The sequence below is a fragment of the Furipterus horrens genome, unplaced genomic scaffold, assembly GCF_987537825.1.
Source record: "Furipterus horrens unplaced genomic scaffold, mFurHor1.1.pri manual_scaffold_5, whole genome shotgun sequence".
Classification (NCBI taxonomy): Eukaryota; Metazoa; Chordata; class Mammalia; order Chiroptera; family Furipteridae; genus Furipterus; species Furipterus horrens.
The window spans coordinates 178,007,547-178,032,661 of NW_028327175.1; the positions used below are offsets into that span (position 1 = coordinate 178,007,547).

The following is a 25,115-nucleotide window of genomic DNA, read 5'->3' on the forward strand; positions in this document are numbered from 1 at the left end:
CAAGTGGAGTTTTTCTTACCCTTCCAATCTCTCTGACCTCCATCTGCCCCATCTCCCCACTGTGTCGCCCTTCCATTGCATCTCCTCCCAATGCTCTGCCTTCCTCTTCTGATGCAAAGGGCTCATGGTATTATAGTGGATCCTCCAAATAATCCATAATAATCTCCCTATGTTAAGGCTCATTGAGTCATAACCTTAATTTCATCTGCCAAGTCCCTTTAACCAGTGCCTAGGTGAGAGTCTGGTGGGATAAACACGAAGAAGGCTCTTGCAGGGCACCTTTGGAATACTGCCTGACACATTTGCTATCATTCAGGGTACATATCCCAGGTCCTCTTCCACATTTTTTTTCCTTGCTCTTCCAAAGAGAACTTCTACAGTTGGCCTGCTTCTCATGTGCTTCCCACGGCCTGCCTGTGGTTCCAGCCCTGACTGGAATGGGCTGTGAGCAAGGTCTGGAGTTTATAGTCACAGCCAAGAACTAATCCCAGGCCCAGTCTGTGTAGCAGATGGTACCTGTGCTGGTCTCAGAGAGTCTTGTTTTTGCTGATTGTCTCGCCCAGTGACATTTCCCTCAGGGGTCTTGCTGGGGGAACAAGCACAGGAAGCCCACAGGTGACTTACTTTCCTAGCTCCTAAGAGTCAGGACAAAACCATGAAGAGGCTGTTCTCCCATCCTCCCCTGTCTTGTACTTAAACTTGAGTCCTACTTGGTCTTCATATTGCACAGCAGGAAGCTGTTACAAGTGCCACCCATGGCTTGTTGTGGTAGCAAGGATGCCAGACTGTTCAGACAGGAGTGAGCAGAAGCCAGCATGGGCAGAGGACTGGAGCTTCCCTGTTTCCACTTAACACTGGTGTCCCCTTGCCTCCTGGAAGGGGCCAGCCTGACATGGGGGGCCCAAATGAGTCTCAGCCCCCTGAAGGGCAGACTGGGCAGCTATAAGGGCAAGGTGATTTTTGCTATTATCTGGACCTGTGTTCTTTTTTTTAATTTAATGTTTTATTTATTGATTTTAGAAATAGAGGGAGAAAGAGAAAGAGAGAGAGAGACATCAATTTGTTGTTCTACTTATCCATGCATTCATTGGTTGACTCCTGCATGTGTCCTGACTGGGGATTGAACCCACAACCTTGGCATATTGGGACAATGCTCTAACCAACTGAGCTACCCAGCCAGGACTGGACCTGTGTTCTTTTCGTGAGTTGTTTTCATTCCTTTCTTTGGTTTGTACTTGTGACCTCTTGTTTCCTGGTAAATTGTGGGAGAGATTGTTTTCTGTTTCAGCCTGAGTTCCTCCAGAGTCAGAGGAACCAAACCACCAGGCACACCTGCTCCCTGAAGAAGCATGTCTGGAAAGAGAAAGGCCAGGGCCATGGGGACAGGCTCCCTGGGGGTAGGGTGTGCAGATATGACAGGCAAATGTGATACAGGTCCCACCCACCTAATCCCACCTCCACCACTAATACTCCTGGTGACTTTGGGTAAGTAACAGACCCACTCCTGAGCCTCATTTCATTTATCTTTAAAATGGAGCGTTCTCTTTGACTCATCAGTTTGTGTCAAAGAGCAAAGATGTGCTGTGTGCTCCTGTTCCAAAATTCTGTGCCTGGTGTTGGGTGAGAGTTCAGTGGGTTGTATCTGCTGATGTCACTGTGGCTGTTGCTCCTCTTTTAACAGCCCCTTAAGATTCGTTCTCTCACTCCAAGAAGGAAGGGGGAGTAGGGTACAAACCCTGGTATGTAGGCTATGGCTCTGAGGAAATAGGAAAAGGCCTGTCAGTGCAAACAATTAAGTGCTCTGATTCAAACCTGTCCCCAGCCAGCCTATGGGTGCTCCTATGAAGCAAGGAACTTCAGAGGTTAGGGGAATGCTGTGGTGAGACCTTGAGCAGATTGGGAGGCTTGAGGGCCTAAGTGGGTCTATTGTCCTGAGATGGTGGATGATGAGACAGTAGGTCAGAGTCTACCCATGAGAAGCCTGACCCACTGGGATGGGACCCCTCTAGGAGTTCTGTGCCCCCTACAATATGCAACATTTTATGGAAAAGAGGGAAGTTGCTGGGTTTGAGGCCTGGACTGATGTGTGGTTAAACTGAGGAGGCCTCTGAATATAAAGCATAAGGTAGGGAGAAGCACAGGGAGTTAGGCCCCAGAGCTCAAGAACATCCTGGGGCCAGAGAGAGGAGTCAGATCTAGACTAGAGAACTCTTTGTGAATCAGCCCCATCTGACTGGTGGGCAAATGCGGCCTTCGTGACCAGGCCCCGTACATCTCCACCAGTTAGCTCCTTACAGCCTGATGCCCACCTGCTTACCACTTCCCTGCAGCTGAGGCCTCCTGCTGGGTGAGCCTGTCCTGGTGTCCCTGTCCACAGTGCACTGAGAGCCCTGGGCCTCCGACAGCACCCTGCTCACTCTGCCGCCAGCATCTCTCTCATTGCATAGCTTTGAAATTATTTCTGAACCTGCCTGTAATTTCTTTAAAGGCAGGGACAGACTTGAGTTCATCCTTGTCTCTCTCTTTCATGACATACAGCATTTGTGCTCTGGAAAGATCTGCTGACTGGAAAGCATAGTTAGGTCAGGAGGCTGTGTGCAGGGAGCCAGCAGGTATGCAGAGGGGCAGGGTGGGGGCTTGAAGAGTGGGCAACCTGCTTGAAGCTGCAACTGGGTCTGCTCTTGAGTGCCTGGGGACTCTGGTCAAGGGGCTGCATGTACTGGGTAGACCTGTCTCACAGGGGAGCCTCTCTGGGAGCAGGTGAGAGCATAGTTTACCAAAGGCTGGTTGCCATGGCAACTCCACCACCCTGCACCACCAGTGAGGCAGGTGCCAGCAGTTAGTGCCAGGAAGGCGATTAGCACCGGGAAAGTGCTGAGACAGACTGAAAGCATCATTGGCAAAAGTGTCAATAGCCAGATACCCAGAGCCTTCTCTGTGTGTTCCTCATATGGCATATCATCAGGTCTCACCATGGTCCTGCGATGGAGACTTTCCATTTCCATTTCAAAGATGGTGGAAACAGGGCCTGGGTGGGATCCTGACTAGGACTGCTGGGATTTCATCTTAGGTCTGTCTTATTCTAAGTTCACGTGGTTTTTCATTCTCTTCTGTCTCCCAACCCACTGTGTTGGGCAAGTTATGGAAATTCTCCACCACCCTGTCCTTCAGCAACCTTCCCATGTTGGGCTTGGGAATATTGGCTCCAGGCCCTACAATGCTTCCTGTATAATCTTTCCAGTTAGCAATGGCCCAGGAAGACGGGGTTCTAGGCCCCTCAGCACACACGGTGTCTGCCTAGGATGTAGCATGCCAAGCACATGCCAACCTCACCTGCACATGACTTAGCACCTATTTGCTGTAGCCATCATTCCTGTCCACTACACTTTTTGTCAGGATAAATTTGAAAGTTGAAAAGGGAAGGATTATTGTAGTGATCCTTGAACCATGAATGTGTTCAAACAAATGTACAGAACATTTGTACGCAGCAGGTGTGTGTATGTGTGTGTATAAGGAGGCGCTTTTTGCATTTCCTGGGCTGATACTTTCTGCTTGTGTTGAGATATTTTGTAGCAAGTATTGGATGCAAGCTGGGAATTCCCCTAATTCAGATGTCTTCATAGAACATGTGGGGCTATGCTTTCTCTAAAGGAAAGCTCATCAACAAGAGAACCTGCCTGGGAGCACCTGCCTTCCTGTGACCATCACTAATGTGGGCAGGTACCCCTGCTCCTTGTCTCCTGCCACCTCAGAAATACGAGCTTTCATGGTCTTTTCCACACACAGCATGAAGCAGAATGTAACCTTATTCCAGGCTTCTGGATGGCCCACCCCACTGAAAGCCTCGGGGGCAGCAGGTGGCCTGGAGCTGCAGGATGGCAGTAGCTTAACTCATTTCTCTGTGTGTGCAGAGGAGCTCTGATTGCCTCCAGCAATACCTGGGACAGTAATTATTTTGTGCCACCTTGGTGTCATTGATTAATGATTCTCAGAACCACAAACATATTTCTCTCCCAACAGCTCCTCTTGACGTGGAGGGTGGTTTATTTAATGTGTGTTCATGGTGAGCCTGAGTCAGCCACTGTGCTGTTGGGGACCGGTCCCTTGTGCCTTTCATGCAGAGGCTCTGAGAGGTGAGACTCAGACCCAGCACAGTCAGGACTCAAATAAGAGCTGTTTTTGCTACTACTGTTCTCATTAATTACATTAAAAACTAAACAGTAGTTATTTTTTATACAAACTCAGTGTAAAATATTAATTAGACCTTGATGGAAAGGAATCAGCTCAAAGGGAGGGTTTTGTTCTGGATAGCAGACCACAGTACCAAACTCTTTACAGCCATTTTTCGCGGAGGATGTGTGTAGAAGGTGAAGAAGTGTATTAACCTTTCAAGGTTTTAACTTCCCATCTGTGTGAATTGCTGTGACTGACTTCCTAAAACACAGAGCTGAATGTGTCATCCCTACTTAACACCTTCTGAGACTCTCTTTGGCATATTTTGTGCACAAGAACACTTCTTAGCTGGCCTTGCCCCTCTCTGGGCTGGACTCCCTCACCCTTAGTACACACACAGATTTTATACTCTAATTATACAGAATTACTTATAATCTCCCAACATGTCCAGCTCACTCTAGATTTAATTCCTTGCACTGCTCCTTCCTGTTTTTATCTTCTTACTCCTTATCCTGCCTTGGGGTCACCTCCGAGAGAACCACTTCTCTGATGTCACCTCCACCCCCACTCTCACCCTTGTCTGACCATGCTCCCTGCTCTGTATCCCCAGAGTACCCACAGCATCCCTCCCGTGCTGTGCCAGAACAGTCTATACTCTTCCATCTCTCCTGTCAGACCATGAGCACATGAAGGCTTTATCTTCCTTTGTGACTAACTGTGTATGCAGCACACACCAAACATTCAAAACATATCTGTTAAATGAATGTATGAACAAATGAATAAGTTATGAGAAATATACTTTCATAGCTTCACAGGTGTTGATGGGTCAGTTTCTCAAAGTATAGTCTTCAGATAACCTACATCCAAATCATCTGGGCTGCTTATTAAAATGCAGATTCCAAGGCCTGCTCTGCACCTGCTGAGGATGTGGCCTGGGAATATGAACTTCAACAAGCATTCGGGTGATTCTTATACATATCAACTCTTTGAATAAGCACCTGAAATCCACAAGTCAAGGTTTTACAATATTCAGAGATGCCCCAGCTAGAAAAGTACTTCAGTTTCAATTAGTCACCATCAAACATATCCTTAGTAAATGCAGCTTAGGCTAGACACTATGGTGTGGACAGCCTTCAGAACTGTAATACATTTGCTGTGTACTGGTGCAGTTTCCATCCTTTCCCACCTAGTCTCCTCTGCTTGGAAGGGCGGGAGGCATGCCTGATCATGGGCTTGCCTGCAGCAGTGGCACGTGCAGTCAGGCAGGGGGCTTTCCCGTTCTGACTCTGCCTGAAGAGATGAGCTGATGCAAAGAGATTCTCACACTGTACTTCTCAGATTTGTCAAATTGGTATATAAAACACAGTATGTCTTTATTGTTTTAATGTACTTTTATTGATTACGAGTGTGACTGAATGTTTCATCTAAAAATGTTCAAGGTGGCAAGAATGGATGCCACACTGCATAGGTAGCCAACATAAATGTAACTCGTATGGTTTCTTTCCTCTTTGATATCTTAAGTTTTCCTCAGCAACCTGTACCTTTTTGAAAAATGAGCATACCCATTCCATATACCAGTATAAGAGAGAGTATCAATAGCAAGGTGTAGGCAAGCAGGAGATGTACCAAAAGGCATGTGTGCTACATGTGAGCAGGCTAAAGCATTCTCTGTGGTAGATTTTGCACAGAAATAAGTGAATGGACATATTAGCTCTGTTCTGGGTACCTCATATGACAGCTCTGCACCTCTGTTTTCCCACTGATAATATCAGGATATTGCACTAAATTGCTGGCGAGTAGCATGAGAAAAACTTCGAGTGCCTGCAGCTGACCTTCCCCTTTTGCAGATGTGCACCCTGACTCCTACAAGACCTGCTGCCATGGGATTCCATGGAATGCCCCTCTAACTTTAGCTCTGGCATTTTGGATGTCCACACAAACTGTTCCTTACACATAGGACCAGGTGTGGGTACAACTTAATTACTATCTAGTCAGGAGTGATAATGTCTCATTAGGCTGATCTTAAAGAAATTCTACTTATGAGACAGAAGTTCCACTCTTTCTAAAATGATTGATAGACTCAGGGCATAAGAGATTTCTTAAGTATGGGTAAACTCGGGATGGGATTCTCCCAGGGCTGATTTAAATGGAAGAGCAGGTAATAGTTCATTTGGGTTCATTTCCAGTTTTCAAAATGCTATTCTCTTCTAGTGGAATCAATGTTTAAGCTATTAACCCTGCTCTCACCAGACATTTTTCTTGTGGTTTGGTTTGTTCTCATTGTTACTTAGTTCCTCCCAAAGGAAAGCACCAGAACACTGTGGGAATGTGCTCCAGCCACTGCTGTTGGGACTACAGAGATTGGGTGAAGGTGGGACGCCCTGTGGAGGGGGAGGTTTTGGAGAGACACAGGCCAGGGTTGGTGCTGCCATTGCACATCTCACCACGTGGACCTGAAAACAAGTTTAAACAGCTGGCCTTAGCCTTCCTAACAGTTCTGATGGGAGTGTGAACTGGTGCCACCTGCAGGAGGGCAATCTGGCAATAGTTACCAGAGTTTAAAATGCACACACCTTGGACCTGAAATTCTTTTTCTAGGAATTTAACCTACAGATTTATTTGTGTATTCAAAGTGACATATGTTCAGGATGGTCACCGCATCATCATTTGTAATGTCAAAACATTTGAAAACAACCCTAATTAAGAGGTGATTGCTCCAATAACTCATAGTACATCCATGGAAGTGAACGGTCTGCACCTATTAATAAGGGTGTGACAACTCTATAAGAAGTGACTGGAAAGGTATCCAAGATGGACTGTTAAAGGAAAAAACTAGATGCAAAATAGTATATATAGGAATACGCTGTTTGTGTAAAAAAGATTATGTATAAGACATGCTTATGTATTATTCATAGAATCTCTTCAGAAGGATATATTATAAAAGGGGCAAAGTTTCTGCTCTACTCTCTTATTAGAGTGTCCAGCTAGGCCTGAGAACTGAGCTGACAGAACACCAATTAACAGGAGAAAAGCAAACAGATTTTGTTTTCACATGTCCATGGTAGCCTTCACAGGAAAATGAAAACCTTAAAAGTGGTTAGGCTTAAGTGTTTATATACTAGGTTGAACAAAGAGTAGTAATTATGAAAGAGGAACTAAAATCTATAAGGAGGCTAAAAGAAGATAACAGTTAGTCTACTAAGGTTTTTTTGTACAGGTTTCTCTCAGCCTGGACTCCTTATCTCTGGTGGCAAGAATGTTCTTTCCCTATTGACATAGGGTGGGCATCTTTCATATGGAAGTTTTATTGCCTGCTTTCAGGAAGAAAAGGAGAGGCCGAAGTACCCTATTTGTACCCTATTTTTGCAGTGTCTTTAACTCAAAATAAGTCCCATGCCAAGGTGGCATGTTCGGGGGTGTGTATCTGGCACCCCTCGATATGAGAGCATGGTGATGGTGGCTGCCTTTGGGCAAGGCTTCTAGGGAAGCTGGGGGATGTCACTCCATGCCTCAGTCTCAAAGGACACATTTATCCTCAATTCTTTCTTTTTGAAAATTTCTACAGCTTGTCTAGTAGCAGTTCCTGTCAATTCTACCTCCCCTTGTTTAGATTCAACCATGTCTCCCGTCCTCCCACTTCCCTCTCCCGCCCATCCAAAGCCATTGTCCCTTGACAGGACCACTGAGGTGGCCACATGACTAATCACCCTCCTTCCACTCTTAGCTCTTTCCAATCTACTCTCCACCCGGCAGCAGGTGTTATCTTTCAGAAGTGACCCTTCCTTGTCTTTCTGTTGTAACCAGAATAAAACCCAATGGCCCTACCAAGACACCTAAGGCCCCCTTGTTCTGAGCACTTCTACTTTCCAACTTTGTGTAAGCCATACTGATCTCTTTTCTGCACTACCCCTAGGCTTCAAAGCAATATTCCTTTTCCCTGAAATCTTTTCTTTCAGCTTTTGCACACTGCCCCATTTCTACCTTTCAATTCTCAGGGTTTCTCTAAAATAGTGCCCCCAAGTTTCTCTCTGCCTTATCATCACCCTGTTTTTATTTTTCCTCTCAGCACATATTACAATTTGTAATCATTTATTGGTTGACAATAAATAGCTATTCATCTACCCCTACTGGACTTTAAGTCTCATGAGAGTAGGGTTTTTGCGTATCTTGTCCCTAATTCTATTCTCAAAGCCTGGCTCAGGGCCTGGCATGTAGTAGGTATTGAGTCCATAACTGTTGAGTTGATAAGCAACTGGTCAAATAATGAAGTTGTAAATGAGTCCATGTTGAAAGTGGCTCTGAATGTTGTTTTAGGGCCAGCTCCAATAGATGCAAGAGAGGCTGGGGAGCCAGCTGCCAGCTGCCTACAGCACTTGGGTTACAAGAACTAAGTAAGATCCTTGCCTCATTCTCAATAAGGAAAAATAGTTCAATAATGAGTTATCCTGGATTGTAGTGGCAAATGCTTATCTGGGAACAAGGCCTTGGTGACCCTGGCCCTCACTTTGACAAATCCCATTTCATGTGGAAATTGGACAACTCACTCAGGGTCTGCCCTCCAGGTTTCACTTCTGTGCCCTCATCTTTACTCCCAAAGGTGAACAGGAGACTAAGCTTTAATCTTTGATGAGAGGCTTATCTCTGGGACCTCTTTTTGAATTTTCTCTCTAAATTAGAGTAGTAAAAGCTCCCTTGCACAATTGTAAAAATTATATTGGTTAGTGTAGAAAATGTTTACTATGATCATATGGTAGGTAGTCAAAAAATATAATTTCCTTTTTTGTGTAATAGGAATTAGCTCATAATTATGCTGAGAAAATGTTGGCCTTTGCCTTATTCTTGGTCCACTTGGGCTCTCATCATCTGGAATTTATTTATTCCCACACTATTTCTTCAGAAATTTATTTCATGTAAGGACCTACTAAGTCCTTACTTCACACCAAGACATGGTCCCAGGTCAGCTCCCTGGAAAGCCAACTCTGAGCCAGGAAGCTTATTGGGAGTGAGTGTTACAGAATTGGGTGGAGGGAGAAGTGGTGCTCTGATGACTTCTCTGTGGAGGCCTTCATTGACTCCACAAAAGCTCGAGATCTGGATGGTTCTTTGCATTGAAGCCAAGGGTCTGGCCCTTCCTACTCTGGATTGACCAGTTGTTGGGTACAGACTGCCTCTGGGAAGAGGACATGACCTATGGCTAGGTGCTATCTTCAGCTACAGCAGTTCTGAAAGGCTGCCAACATTTTCAGCTGCTGAGAGAATAGGCACTTAAGTCTGAAAAGAAGGAGTACATGCCTTCTCCGCATACACCTTGTACTAGCCTTGGCCCTGTAGACACAGTACCAGCCTTGCACTTGTGGTTCTAGGCAGACTCAGTTCCATTCCTGGCTTGGCCACCTTCCAGCAGGTCTCTTGATAAGCTTCTTTGCCTCTGCAGCTGAGGGGTGCCTTGTACCTCAAAAAATTTCCCACTGTTAACTACAGAATGTTTTGTATAGTTGTGGAGGGATTGTATGAGAGCAAGAATGTCAACCTACTCAATACAGCAATAAATACTCATTCATCCACATGCGTTGGTGAGGATGGGGGTAGCTCGGGTAGTAGATCAAGTAACTAAATAGGGTGTTGGGTGTAGAAGAGCCACTTACACTCTAAAGAGTGGTGGAGCTCTGGGGCAGTGGCTGTTATTCTTACAGGTGCTACTCTCACCTCAGAGTGCCCAGTGGGTGACCAGTCACTGCCCTCCTGTCCTCCATAAAAATGACAGATATGCTTCACTTGCCCATGGCCTGACTCTGGCACTCTCTCCCTCCAGGTGACACAGAAGTACTCCCTGGTGATTGTGCAGGGCCACCTAGTCTCCGAAGGGCTCCTGCTCTTTGGCCACCAGCACTTCTACATCTGCGAGAACTTCACAGTCTCTCCCGTGGGTGATGTCTACTGCACCCGCCATTGCTTATCCAAGTGAGTTTCCACTTCCTTCAGCAGATTCTCCCCTGAGCTCCAACCTTCCTTCTCAGCTACCCTCACTCCCATCCCTCCTACCTTGCTCTTTCTGTGGGCTTAGGTTTGGCCTGATACTGAACCATTAGTTAAGACAAAAGAATCTTAAGGCACAGGCATCCTTGACTCTGCTTTCCCAAAGCTAAAATCTGGAATGGATAACAGTGTGGCAGCTCCTTATGCCTCGCCTGAAGTGGAGTCCATGACAGGACAAAGGGGTCTCTCCTTAGATTTTTTGGATAATAGAATCCAGTCCCATCAGCTTACTCATTCAACAACTTGTTAATTACTTATTCTTATGTAAGACATCAGGCACTGACTGCCCTTTTGTGCTCAGCAAGTGCAAACAGCAGCATAAGAGGTTCCTTTGGAAAGAGTATGGAGCGCACTAGCAACATAGGATAAAATACATGTTATGGGAGGAATCTTTGAAGTTCACCCTTGGAAAAATAGCATAAGGAAGTGGGCTAAGATCTGGATCTTGAAGAATTTGGGTAGAAATTTAAAGAGTCACTTTATATAAACTAACACCAGAGGTCTTTGGCAGGAAATTCCAAGGTTCCTTTTTAGGATCAAATGTATTTGGTCTATTCTGGTTCAATCAAGCTCTTATTGATTAATTCTTTTGTGCTTATAAACTACAGCCATTCAAAATAAAATTGACTGTGTTTCCACTTTTGCTAGAAGTTCAGTTGTTAAGTTGTATGTTTTCAGTTGATCATTGCTTTTCAAAGGATTTGGATGATGATTTCTTTATTCAGAGATAAGCCTGGACTTTTCTGTTAGCCAAGGCTCAAATGATGACCTCTTAGCCCAGGGACTCTTAAATTAAGTAACATTGAATCTCCTGAAGGTCTTGATAAAGAAGACTTTTGGGATGCACCTTTACACCAGTTTCTAATTTGACAGAAGTGGGGTAGGGACTGATATTTTAACAAGTTCTTTGCTGATGATGATGCTACTGGTCTGGGGACCACACTTAAAGAATTATTTTAGGCTATTGACAGAGAAGCCAGAGTCTTACCTGCCATATCATTTCCAGCCTATGTCAGGAAGCAGGAGTTTAAGGAATATGGAAAAGTGAATGTCAGCCATTCTCCTTTGATTTAGATTTGCTTTAAAATGCTTGGCGTTTTTCTCTCTGCTAATTTTCATTTTTTATTCATGCCAAATGTTTACTGATTGCTGTGAGTCCTCTGTGCTTTTCCAAGGCAGGAGAACATAATTAATACTTGGCACACACATCTCATCTTATTGCTCATGTTTTATTGATACCGATCAATATAGACAATGGGTCTGCAGACTTGCCTTTCTGAGAGCTGATGAAAGCTTTCTACTGTACCTATATTCACGGCATGCCCATGTGATAACTGGCACAATCCTCTGCTTCCCTCTTCACCTCTGGTTTAAATCCAGTTAGTGTTAGATAAGATCTTATCGATTAGAAAAATTGTGTTTATGAGGTATATCTAATAATGACCAAATTGACTCTATTTGTGCTTTTAATAGAAGCCCAGTTGTCAGATTGTATGCACTCACTTGATTTGGAATGAAAAGGGAGACTTCCATGTCTGGAAATAGACTTTTCTAGAATGCATGCAGGAGTATAGTGAGAACAAATTACATCCTGGAATATCATTTGAGGATTTCATAGGTAATTTTAGTCACCATACCTCAAAGACATATTTGTTAACCAGACAGTGCTTTCTCTCAGAGGTCTTGTCTACTGCCTTAAGAAACTGCTGGCACTCATGCGGAGGAGGCAGTTCTCAGAGACAGACAGGCTATTAGATCATGTCAGATCAATGGAGATCAGGTCTGGTTTTGACCATGGAGACTAAGGAAGATACATAAATAAGCCAGTTAAAAATAAAGCTAAGTCAACCCTGAAATGTTTCCCTAAAAGACTGCCATCAAATTGAGTGCAGTTGAGCATTAGACCTTGAAAGAGGCTCTCTGATGTACCATAAAAATATCGAAATATACTCAAGAACACTGCACATCCTCCAGCAGAGACTGGACTTTGTACTTTGGAATCTTCCTTAGAAACTAAGAACCTTTCTAGAAGGTTTTGTTTTGCTTTCATGGGATCCCTTTTTGGCTGAATAGGGTAACTGTTCTAAGTTGCTAGGGCTGCTGTAACGAAGTACCAAAAGCTGTGTGGTTTTAAAAGACAGATATCTATTGTCTCACAGTCCTAGAGGTGAGAAGCCAGATAGCAAGGTATGGGTGCGGTGCCTTCTACAGCTCTAGAGGGGGATCTTTCCTTGCTTCTTCTAGCCGCTGGTGTTTCCTGGCCATCCCTGATGTTCATTTACTTGTACATATATCACTTCAGTCACATGGCCATCTTTTCTCTTTGTGTCTTCACATGATCTTCCCTCCATGCGTGTCTATCTCTGTGTCCAAGTTTCCCATTTTCATAAGGAGACTAGTTGTATTGGATGAGGGCCTATCTTAACTTCATTTTAATTTTACTATCTCTTGTATTCTATTTCTGAATAAATTCTCATACTGAAGTATTTGGGGGGTAGGACTTCAATATATCTGTTTTGGGGGAAACAATTTAACCCATAACAGTATCAGTCAAATTCAAAAGTTCATTTGGTGGAAATCCAAACCATCCAATTAGCTTTTTAATCAGATATTTTTTCCCTATCAGTCAGCATTTTAAGGCATCATTTCTCTGTTTAGTTCAATTCATCAAGTACTTATTGAAAATCTGTCTTGTACCAGGCACTATGATAGACTACATAGATACAAAGAGTTGAGTCAGATGTGGGATGAGTCTGGTAAGGGGTTTGTGACCTAGAGAATGATTCTGGGTATGAATTTTGGGTATAAATTCTGAAGATAATTGAATATTGGATAATAATAATAATTGGATAATGGAGTTGTCATTGTCATTCTCACCAATTCCTTGACCTGTGATGCTATTTGACCTAAGCCAAGGGTAGAAACTAGAATTACCTGTATGGCCTCATTGGGAGTCAGAGAAGTTTAGGGAAGCTGACCTTAGATCCAGAGGGAGACATTAATAATGAACAAAGGGCCTCAACCAGCAGTAGGTTTGAATTAAGGCCTCTAGGCAGTAGTATCCAGAACAAGAGCCACACTTGTACTTGATCAGTCCTATAGCAACATGGCTCAGGGCAGGAGGCCTGAGAGGATTGTTTCAAGAAGGTACAGGAGGAGCTGCAGAAGGCTGGAATCCACACCCTTGAGGTCTGACTATGTAGGGGGCTAAACTATGACTCAGGCTGTATCCATTGTGGAAAGCCTTCCCTTCTATCCAACAGTGACCATTCAGCATAGTAACAATTCCAAGCTCTTTGTATGACAAATGATGGACCAACCACCACCCCTGATCACTGACTAAGAAGTCTTGCTGGCCTGGCCTGAGGGACTGATCTCTTCCTCAGTTTCCCCTGGAAGCATGGCCTGTGCTGTAGGATGGCCATTGAGGGCTGCAGTTGGAGCAGGGAGAGGGAAGGGGTGAAACACAATCTTCCGGACCATTCCTGCCACCATGCACTGATGCAGGGCTCTTTCAGCTCTTGATTCTTTGGGTCTGTTATTGGTACATATGCTTCCTGGAGACTGAGATGTTTGGGAGGCCCTTCATTTCTCGGGTCCTAAAAGGGCATTCTATCAGAGCTTCTGTGGTCATGCCCACAATAAAATTACCACATAACTCAGATGTTCAGAAATGTAGCTGTCCATAACTGAAATCACTTTATTTCTCAAGTCCCCTTTATATTGGTGGTAAAAGCTTCATGTGATTACCTGAAGGCATTTCAGTTATTTCCAGTGCATGGATTGTTCTCTTTGGGATAAATACTAATCAAACTCATGATTATTCCTTTCCCTCTTCTTTCTTTCTTCCCATGGGGAGTCATTCAATTCTGGGAGCAGCCCTGACCCGGACTCTGATGCCATGTGCCTGGTCCCTAGCTCTAGGCATGTGCACTGGAGGCCATCGCTGAGGCTGTGGTCATTGTTCCCCAGGCCTCTGGCATCTCAGACCTGCTGCACACCTCTTCATGGGCTCAGTGTTCTCTGCCACTTTCTCCCATGCTACACTAGATGCAGCTCCTCTGTGGTGGCCCCCCTGCCCCAAGCCCATGCCACCTGAGGCCATGCCTAACTCAGGCTTTCTTATGGAGTCTTGTCATCTTTATGCCCTATTTCCAGAGCCTGAAATTTCCCCAGGTATGACTAGGGTATCTCCTCCATTCTTTCTCCATTCCCTCAGTCCACTTGGACCACTGTATCAATAGAGACTTCTTACATTCATGCTCCTCACCCAGAGCTATTGTCTGTCCTGGAGGCTGTCCCCTCACCTGGTGAGGCTGATGCCCCATCCTACTCCTCAGGGCAGGGCTAATGAGGACAGGTGCTCAGGGTTTATCAGGTCAGTGGGTACTGACACCCTGGTCGGCAGTGGCTCCAATATGTCCCAGAAACTCAGGCAGGGCTGTGGGACAGGAAGGGGGACAAACCCACTGGATACCCTCTCATTGAATGTATTATTTTCTTTTCAGCATCAGTGATCCATTCATTTTCAACCTGTGCAGCAAAGACAGGTCCTCCGACCATTATTCATGCCAGCGCCACAGCTATGGTGACATCAGGGATCTCCGGCAGGCACGCTTTCTCCTGCAGGTATGCCCCAGGGAGGGCAAGGGGAGGACCATCTCTTCATGGGACTGGTGGTCCAGGTGCCATCAATGCCCCATCTGAATGTGAGGGACACACCTCCATGACTCGCTTCCTGCCTCTGCATAGACCAGTGACATATGGCAGCAGTCCCCAGCCTTTTTGGCAATAGGGACCAGTTTCATGGAAGACAATTCTTCCACAGATTTGGGGGAGCTGTGGTGAAGGACGGGAGGCAGAGCTCAGGTGATAATACAAGGGAAGTTTCGCTTGTTTGCCCACCGCTCACCTCCTGCTGTGAAGCCCAGTTCCTAACGGGCCACAGACCTGTACCAGTCCATGGCTTGGGCGTGGGGGACCCTTGACCTATGGGGCACACCTGCTCATTCCACTGGCTTGTGTTGGGTCTAGTCCTCTGGCTCAAGAGTTCTCACTTCTTCACTTTGTCTCCAGTCCCTGCCATTTGGCTGTCAGGAGCTTCTCTCTGTGTCTTTTAAGATCCAGCCTCTTTATTTTATTTTCCCCTGGACATGCCCAGAGCTTCATTGGATGTTTGGGAATACAGGATAGGGCAGCTTCATTACCCAAGGGTGGAGCTGATGACTGAGCGTTGAGTGCCAGTCTGCCCTGCTCTGTTCTGATCCCTTGAACTGCTCAGCTCATTGCCACCCTTCATCCAGCCTCCCCACAGTCTCATCTATCTCCCAGCTCTTGGTAATTTCCTGGGCCAAGTGGTTTTGAGAGCTACTGATTGTCCCCTCCAGCTAGAGTCCCAGAGCCTCACCCAGGTCTTTCAAGGGCTCACCCAGGTACTAAACAGAGCAGATTCCTTTCAGAGGCAGAGCTCTGCTGTCAGCTAGTCCCACCTAAGGTATAAATCACTCAGTTTAAAAGGTCTAGAAGAATCAGCTCAGTGGCAAAGGGAGGAAGAACTCTGGGGCCCCCAGTGGCTTTAAACACATTTGATCTTCATCAGTCCAACCTCTGCAAAGCAAAGCTACACTCATGGCCAGGGACCTCGCAGGCAGCAGGCGGAAGAAAGTCAGGATCCATCCTTGTAGGAGAAGAGGGGCCAGATCCGCCCCCCCTACCGTCTCTGCAGATGTCTGTTCTGCAAAGGCCAACAGGGAGCAATGCTTTGACCTAAGGATGGAATAAGAGTGCCTTTCATTTGTAAATTTCTTTAGCTGTGTGATTTAGCCTCCGATCCTCCTGTGGGAGACATCTTATTATACTCTGCAACTGCAACTCAGGGAGGCCTTTCTGTGGGGCTCATTTTAAAAAGTATCAGAAATGACATAAGTCCAGCATGCTGCTGGCATCTGACCAGCTCTGTCTCTCTCTTCCTTGCCACTACCCTGCTTTTGCCCACAAAGGGTTGGTTCTCATTTTGCCTGATCTTCTTACACTTCTTCACAAAAGCCCTGCCTGAAGGTTCTGGGCAGTGTGGGCAGCATGGATCTAGTCCTGACCACAGCTCTGCCGCCTTGCCACGATTGGGCACCTCTCTGGGCTCCAGTTTCCCACTAGTGAACAGGACACCACATCTTGTCTTTTTCACCATTACATATATAGCACTTAGCACATTTTGGGGCACACAGTAAGTATCAAAATTATATTTTAATGATTATGTATCTACCTTACAGCTAATACATTGCAATAAATAGGTATCAGTAAGTGAGCTTCTTTCCTCCTGGTGACTGTTTCCGGGTGGTTAGCTAGCCTGAGAGTGGTGCAAGCCAGAACTGGAAGTGGAGTGTGCACAACCACGGTGGTAGGGCTGGGGGTGGAGTGTGGAGCAGAGAGCTGTGTATATAAGGCCACCATGTGTCCAGCCCTGGACTCTCCCAGGAGGAAGTCTGAGTATGGGCACTCAATGGTGCTGGGCAAGCCATGGCCTCTATAGATTCTATATTCCTAATCTATTTGCACATTATTTATATTTCTGTTTATAGAAAAAAAAAAATCCAAGGCTCTTGTGTGCAATCCAAAGCTCTATAGAGGATAGGGGGTTTGCCTTGTCATTACAAATAGTTTGCCTCTGCTCAGGATCCCAGTGAACTGGACTTTGAGAAATCAGTTGCAGCCAGGCAGAAGCAGGACTTGACTGTGTTGTTGAATGCAGCACCCTATCTCTGAGTCTGACCCTGACCTACCCCATCTATCCCTTCATGCCTAGGCCTCACTCCTCTCTGTTCCTCCCTCTAGCCCTGGGAATTCTCTCCCTGACCCCATCTCATTCCATATGTGGACACCATCACTATTCCAAATCTGTTATTTACCTAATGTGGATAAGAAGGGAGATAGAGAGGGAAAGAAGAGGGAAAGGAAAAAGAAAAGAAATCATGTAGATTTCATTTAGGCATTAAAAAATTTCCTTGAAACAACATTGCTAGGTCAGTGTGGCCACATCAAAATGGCTCAGCACAATGGGCCTTAGCAAAACTCCCTGTACCTTCAAGTTTGCAGTTCAGTATACAGTACTGTCCTGTTGGGAAGTTGCACCCACCCTACCAGCTGCCCTAGTGTTCCTGGTAAGGTGATTTTTAAAAAAATTCTGATTTATTTATTGTTTTTCTATTACAGTTGTCCCACTTTTCCCCCAATTTCAGCCCCCAATTCAGCCTACCCCTTCCACAGTCAACACCCACCTTGTTGTACATGTCCATGGGTTATTTATACTAATTTCTTTACTAAACCCTTCCCCTACTTACCCCCTTTCTCTCCCTCCCCTAACTATTAGTCTGTTCCTTGTTTACAGCCTCTGGTTCAAATTTGCTCATTTGTTTGTGTTGTTTCTTAGTTTCCTGTATTAGTTGATATATATGGGATTTGTCTTTCATTGCCTGGCTTATTTCGCTGAGCATAATTTTCTCTAGTTCCATCCATGTTATTGGAATGACAGAAGTTCCTTTTTTATTTCTGCTGCATAGTATTCCATTGTGTAAATGCACCACCGTTTTTTGATCCATGCAGCTACAGATGGGCACTCAGGCTGTTTCCAGCACTTGGCTATTGTAAACAGTGCTGCTATTAACATAGGGGTGCATACATTCTTTTGAATTATAATTTTAAGATTCTTCAGGTATAATCCTAGTAATGGGATTGCTGGTTCAAAAGGCAGTTCCATTTTTAGGTTTTTGAGGAAGTTTCATACTGTTTTCCATAGTGGCTGCACTAGTCTGCATTCCCACCAGCAGTGCACTAGGGTTCCCTTTTCTCTGCATCCTCACCAGCACAAGTTGTTTGTTGATCTGTTGATGATGGCCATTCTGACTGGTATGAGGTGGTATCTCATTGTGGTTTTTATTTGCATCTCTCTGATGGCTAGTGATATTGAGCATTCTTTCATATGCCTATGGATCCTCTGTATGTCCTCCTTGGAGAAGTGTTTGTTCAGGTCCTTTGCCCATTTTTTAATTGGGCTGTCTCTCTTCTTTGTGTTGAGATATGTAAGTTCTTTATATATTTTAGAGATCAATCCCTTGTCTGAGGTATCATTGGCAAATATATTTTCCCATATAGTTGGTTACCTTTTCTTATTGCTGATGTTTTCTTTTGCTAAGCAGAAACTCTTTAGTTTGATGTAGTCCCATTTGTTTATTCTTTTCTTTATTTCCCTTTCCTTAGGTGATGTACTGGTGAAAATATTGCTATGTGGGATATCTGAAATTTTCCTGCCTGTTTTCCTCTAATACTCTTATGATGTCATGGCTTACATTTGATCCATCTTGAGTTTATTCTCGTGTGTGGTGTAAATTGGTGGTCTAGTTTCATTTTTTTGCATGTCCCTGTCCAGTTCTCCCAGCACCATTTGTTGAAGAGTCTCTTCTCAACCCATTTTATGTTCCTTCCTACTTTATCAAGTATTAGTTGAACATATAGACCTGGGTTTATTTCTGGGCTCTCTATTCTGTTCCATTGATCTATATGTCTCTTCTTATGTCAGTACCAGGCAGTTTTGATTACAGTGGCTTTGTAGTATAGTTTGGTGTCAGGTATTCTGATTCCTCCTACAGTGTTCTTCTGTCTCAAGATTGCTGTGGCTATTCGGGCTCTTTTTTGGTTCCATACAAATTTTTGAACTATTTGTTCTAGGTCTGTGAAATATGTCTTTGGTATTTTAATAGGGATTGCATTGAATCTATAAATTGCTTTGGGTAGTATGGACATTTTAATGATATTGATTCTTCCTATCCATGAACATGTCATATGCTTCCATTTATTTTATCTTCCTTAATTTCCTTCTTCAATGTTATGTAATTTCCCAAGTACAGGTCTTTTATCTCTTTGGTTAAGTGTATTCCTAGGTACTTTATTTTTTTGTTGTTGTTGCTATGGTCAATGGGATTGTTTTCTCCTTTCTATATCTGATATTTTATTGTTGGTGTACAGAAATGCCTTCGATTTCTGAATATTGATATGTACCCTGCTATTTTGCCAAATTCACTTATTAGGTCGAGTAGTTTTTTAGTAAAGTCTATAGAGTTTTCATGTACACTATCATGTCATCTGCAAATAATGACCGTTTTACTTCCTCTTTTCCAATTTGGATGACTTTTATTTCTCTTTCTTGTCTGATTTATATGGCTAGAACTTCCAAGACTGTTGAATAGGAGTGGAGAGATTGGACATCCTTGTCTTGTTCCTGATTTCAAGGGGAATGCTTTCAGTTTTTGCCCATTGAGTATGATGTTGGATTTGGGTTTCTCATATACAGCCTTTAGTATGTTTAGTTATCCTCTCTCTATTTCCATTTTGCTGAGAGTTTTCACCATAAATGGGTGTTGTACTTTATCAAATGCTTTTTCACCATCTATGGACATGATCATGTGGTTTTTTGTCTTTCATTTTGTTTATGTGGTGTATTATGTTTATTGATTTGCAAATATTAAACAATCCTTGCACCTCCCCCCCCACCTGGTGAAGGATCCTGCAGACTCCAGGCTAGTTGGCTGTCCCAGGACAATGGCATGTCCAGTTCAACCGGCTGGCATCCCTGTTGTATTCCAGGGGCAACAGACACATCCAGATGAGCACCACTTCTTTGTAACTTCATTTATAGGACTTCCATTTATTTTCTGGAACTTCTGGATATTTCTGGTTTTGCGGTACTTGTATTCCTTCTTAGTTGTGGAGGGAGACGGAACGTGTCAGTCTAGGCCTCCATCTTGGCCAGAAGTCTCGTGTATGATCTTTTTAATATGTTGCTGGATCCTGTTTGCCAATATTTTGTTGAAGATTTTAGCATCTATGTTCATCAGCGATATTGGCCTGTAGTTTTCTTTCTTTGTTGTGTCTTGACCTGGTTTTAAAATTAGGGTAATACTGGCTTGATAGAAAGAGTTTGGGAGTCTTTTCACTTCTTGGACTTTTTGAAATAGTTTGAGAAGGGTAGGCACTAGTTCTTCCCTTAAGTGTTTTGTAAAATTTGCCCGTGAAGGCATCCGGTCCACAGCTTTTGTGTGCCGGGAGTGTTTTGATTATTGCTTCAATTTCACTCTTTGTTATCGGTCTGTTAACTTTCTGCTTCTTCTTGATTCAGTTTTGGAAGATTATATGTTTTTAGAAATTTCACCTAGGTTGTCAAGTTTCTTGCCATATAGTTGTTTGTAGTAATTTCTTACAATCCTTTGTATTTCTGTGATATCGGTTTTGATTTCCCCTCTTTTGTTTCTGATTTTATTTATTTGAGTCTTCTCTCTCCCTCTCTCTCTCTCTCTCTTTTTTTTTTTTTTATTTGATGAGCCTGGCTAAAGATTTGTTGATTTTCTTTATCTTTTCAAAGAACCAGCTCCTACTTTTGTTGATCTTTTGAATTGTTTGTTTAGTCTCTATGTCACTTAATTCTGCTCTGATCTTGGTGATTTTCTTCCTCCTGCTTGCTCTGGGCTCTGTTTGCTGTTGTTCTTCTAGTTCTTGTAGCTGAACAGTTAGATTTTTTATTTGAGATTCTTCTATCCTTTTTAAGTAGGCCTGATTTACTATGAGAACTTTTCTCTCAGGACTTCTTTCACTGTGTTCCATTGGTTTGGGGCTGTTGTGTGTTCAATATCATTAGTGTCCAGAAACGTCTTGATTTCCTCCTTGATGCGATTGTTAACTCATTCATTATTTTTTTAAGTATATTTTATTGACTATGTTGTTATAATAGTCCCAAATTTTTCCCTTTGGTCCCCTCAGCCCAGCACACCCCTTCCCTTCAGCAAACCTACCCCCCCCTTAGTTCATGTCTATGGGTTGTGCACATAAGTTCCTTGGCTTTACCCTTTCCTATATTATTCTTAACTTCCCCCTGTTTATTTTGTACCAACCAAATATGCTTCTTAATCCCTGCACTATTTCCCTATTTCTCCCCCTCCACCCTCCTAGCTGATAACCCTTCAAGTGGTCCCCATGCCCATTACTCTGTTTTTATTCTGGTTTGCTTAGTTGGTTTTTGTTTTTATCTTTTAGATTCAGTTATTGATAGCTGTGAGTTTGTTGTCACTTGTATGTTCATAGTTCTGATATTCTTTTTCTTAAATAAGTCCCTTTAACATTTCATACATTAATGACTTGGTGATGATGAACACCTTCAACTTTACCTTGTCTGGGAAGCACTTCATCTGCCCTTCCATTCTAAATGATAACTTTGCTGGATAGAGTAGTCTTGGTTGTAGGTCCTTGGTTTTCATCACTTTGAATACTTCTTGCCAATCCCTTCTTGCCTACAAAGTTTCTTTTGAGAAATCAGTTGATAATTATAGGCACCCCTTTGTAAGTAGCTCTCTGCTTTTCTCCTGCTGCTTTTAAGATTCTTTATCTTGAACCCTTTGGCATTTTAAGTATGATGTGTCTTGGTGTGGTCCTCTTTGGGTCTAGCTTGTTTGGGACTCTCTGTGCTTCCTGGATTTGTATGTCTAAATTTGCTAAATTCGGGGACTTTTCCTTCATTATTTTTTCACATAAGTTTTCAATTTCTTGCTTTTCCTCTTCTCCTTCTGGCACCCTTATGATTTGGATGTTGGCATGTTTAAAGTTGTCCCAGAGGTTCCTAAGCCTCTGCTCATTTTTAAAAATTCTTGTTTCCTCATTCTGTACAGGTTGACTGTTTTTTTCTTCCTTATATTCCAAATCATTGATTTGAATCCCAATTTCCTTCCCTTCACCATTAGTTTTATGTGGATTTTTTGTTTGTTTGTTTCATTTAGCACAGCTTTCCCTTCTTCCCTTATGCACTTGCTGTATTCAAGCATATCTGTCAAGCCTGTGAGCATCTTTATCACCAGTGTTTTAAACTCTTCATCTGTTAGGTTTGCTATCTCCTTATCTGTTAGGTTCGCTATCTCTTCATTGCATAGTTCTCCCACTGAAACCTTGATCCATTCCCCCTTTTGGGCCATACTTCTCTGTCTCCTCATCTTGAGAGGCTGCTGTGTTTGTTTGCCTGTGTGTCTTAGCTAGAGCTGTCTCTCCTGTTACATTGTAAGCAGTGGAGCCTTAGGTATTCGTCAGTACAGGGTGACCCATTTTACCATGCTGTGGTTGGGTAGGGGTTTGAGAGGAAACAATGCCACCCACTCAGCACTTGCCCCTCTTCCAGGCACCTCTCTTACTTCTGTATGGGCCTGGTGCCTCTCTAGCTCTTGCCCTGGCAGTTGTTCCCAGAGTGGGTGGCTCTTCAGATGCTCTAGAACCATGGGGGCTCTTCAAACAAGCAGACTCTGCTAAGAGACTGGCAGTTTCTTCCTCCACTCCAACCTCCACTTGTTTTCACAGTGAGAATCAATGAGGCTCTTATTTTCCCCAGTGCTGGGACCGTGAGCTGCACAGCCTGTTCTGGGGCCAGGAATGCTCCCCAGGTGTTCCTTCTGACTTTTTAAAATGTGTGACTGCATTTTTTGCCAGGCTGTCACTGTCTGCTGTGGCTCCTGCTGCCACATCTGCCGCCACCACCACACCGTGTCCTCTCTGCCCCGACTTCACCTCTTCTACCTGTCTGGATGAGTATTTCTTCTTTATATCTTTGTTTGTTGGACTTCCATGCAGCTTTATTTTCTGGAATTTCTGGTTGTCTCTAGTTTTGAGGTAATTATGTTCCTTCTTCCCAGTCATTATTTAATATTATGTTATTCATTCTTCATCAGTTTGAATGTCTTTGAGTTTTTTGCTTGAGGTTGATTTCTAGTTTCTAGGCATTGTGTTCTGAGAAGATGCCTGATATAATTTCAATTTTATTGTATTTGTTGAGGCTTTTTTTGTGTCCTACCATATGGTCTATCTTTGAAAATGTTTCATGTGCACTTGAAAAGACGCTATATTTTGCTTCTTTGGGGTGAAAGGTTTTATATGTATCAACTAAGTCCATTTGAGTTAGAGTGTTATTCAATGCGTCGGTATTCTTGGTGTTTCTTTGCTTCAAAGATCTGTCCATTCTGGTAAGATGATTCTTTGGTTCAGGAAACCAAGCCCTTGACCTGGAAATTTAAGTGCCAAAGGTGTCAATGGACACTTCCTCCCTTTGTCTTCTCCTTGCTTGTCCTGGGAATGGGAGTTTTGCTTCCTGCTTCAGCCTAAGGAATTCTGAGGTCCCCTGGTCTCCTACCCTGCTCACTGCTGGCACCAAAGTCTTCGTATCCCAGTGTGGGGGGTTGGAAGGACAAACCAGAAGTGGTTGTCTGTGTTATCCTAAATAACTAGGTAAACTGAGGCAAGCTTGAATGCAGTTTATTCTGGAATGGCAGAGGAATTACAATATGGAAGACACATGTGTAGCAAGCTACAGGCAAGTCTGTTGAGTTTGGGGTGGTGGTATTCATGAACAAGGAGTGAAGATTGAGGAGAGTCCAGCCAGAGTCGGCACAGTAAGTCTATTGGCTTGAGGAGGCAGAGGTATTCTTGATGGATGTTCATTGGTCAGGAGATAAGTCTCAATCTTCTGTAAATTAAGCATTTATGGGAAATCAGTCTCTCAGTTCTTAAGTTCCATTCTTCTGAGGGTGCATGCATGATAGTCTCCATTTCATATCCTTTCACATGTCACACAGAGACACAATGACCTATTGCCAGTGGCTCTGTTAACTGGGGGTATCGCCATTCAGGAAACTTCAAGATCAGTAAGTGGGTTTCTCTTTGTAGGACATTGCCCTGGAGATCTTTTTCCAAAATGGACATTCCAAGTTTTTTGTCTTTCACAACAGTGATCGGAGTAAAGTCTTCAAAAGGTAAGGATTTGAAAATCCTCTCAGGAAACTGATCCAGACCTGAGAGCAGAGGAACACAGACTGTTCAGCCATGTTCTCAGGAGAATTGTTCGAACCCACAGTAAGGAGGATTTAGGTTAGACACAAGGAAGAAATTACTGACCCACAGAGTTGTTGAATTATGGAACAAAGGATACAGAAAGCTATAGAATCATCTTTTCTAAGTCGTGGGAAACATGTTCCATTTCATGGACTGAAGTAGTTTAGGAGAGTAATGACAAATGAGAGAAAAAATTGTGCAGACACAATGGATTTAAGAAACTGGCTGTTTAACGGGTGAGATTTGACATCCCTGACCTAAATGTCTCAGACCACTCTGTGCTCAGAGTTTCTAGCCTTGCACTCCTGTAGTCCCAGGCAAATCACTGGCACCAGGACCACTGCGATGGCCACAGAGGAGGGCCAGAGTGGAGAAAGCTCCTGCAGAGAGTCTGTTGCCCCCATCTGGGCACATCTCCATTAGCTATGTGCTTCCCGTTGAAGTTTTTCCAAGGACTACTGTAGCATTGCCTCCTAAAATTTTCTTCAAGTTCCATTTTAGACTACGCTAAAGGAGCAGACATGCTATGTTGAATGTCACATTCATTTTCCCTTGTTATTTCTGGATATTAAAGTTTTTCATAGTTAATCTAGAAGTTATGCATCTGTAGCCTGGGCAGTGAATATGCCCACCTGCACCTCACCCTACTCAATGAGCTTTAAATTAAGATGGAATCTGTCCCCAGAGCACAGCAGTGCTTTGTGAAATTGACAATGTAAATGTAAAGTGCCTGGCTCAAGGAGGTATCTAAAACATGTTTTGTTTTGATTTTTTTATGGTAACTGTTGTTTTATTGTTAAGATTGTTATTACCAAGGCTTGAATGTGTAATGCCATAAGGTGTTAAGGGTGCTTCAGAGCCACATCCAGCTCTTTTGCTCAGTGCTCACAACCTGAGGGCAGGATGGGGTGAAGGGTCAAGCACCCAAGCTCTTGCCTGGCTCTGAAAATGTCTCCCTGGTGATGGAAAGGTCTTGCCTCTGCTGATAAAATTATCCT

At 43.7% G+C, this 25,115-nt stretch overlaps 1 protein-coding gene across 1 annotated transcript in view; it reads left to right on the plus strand.

Annotated features, from left to right (window-relative positions):
- Positions 1–25,115, plus strand: part of WDFY4 (WDFY family member 4) — a 350,593-nt gene that overhangs the window by 237,151 nt on the left and 88,327 nt on the right. Inside the window, exons 44-46 of the mRNA XM_090278357.1 lie at positions 9,986–10,134; positions 14,718–14,838; positions 23,953–24,038. Coding sequence (XP_090134483.1) covers positions 9,986–10,134; positions 14,718–14,838; positions 23,953–24,038 — 356 coding nt within the window. The remainder of the gene's footprint in view (positions 1–9,985; positions 10,135–14,717; positions 14,839–23,952; positions 24,039–25,115) is intronic.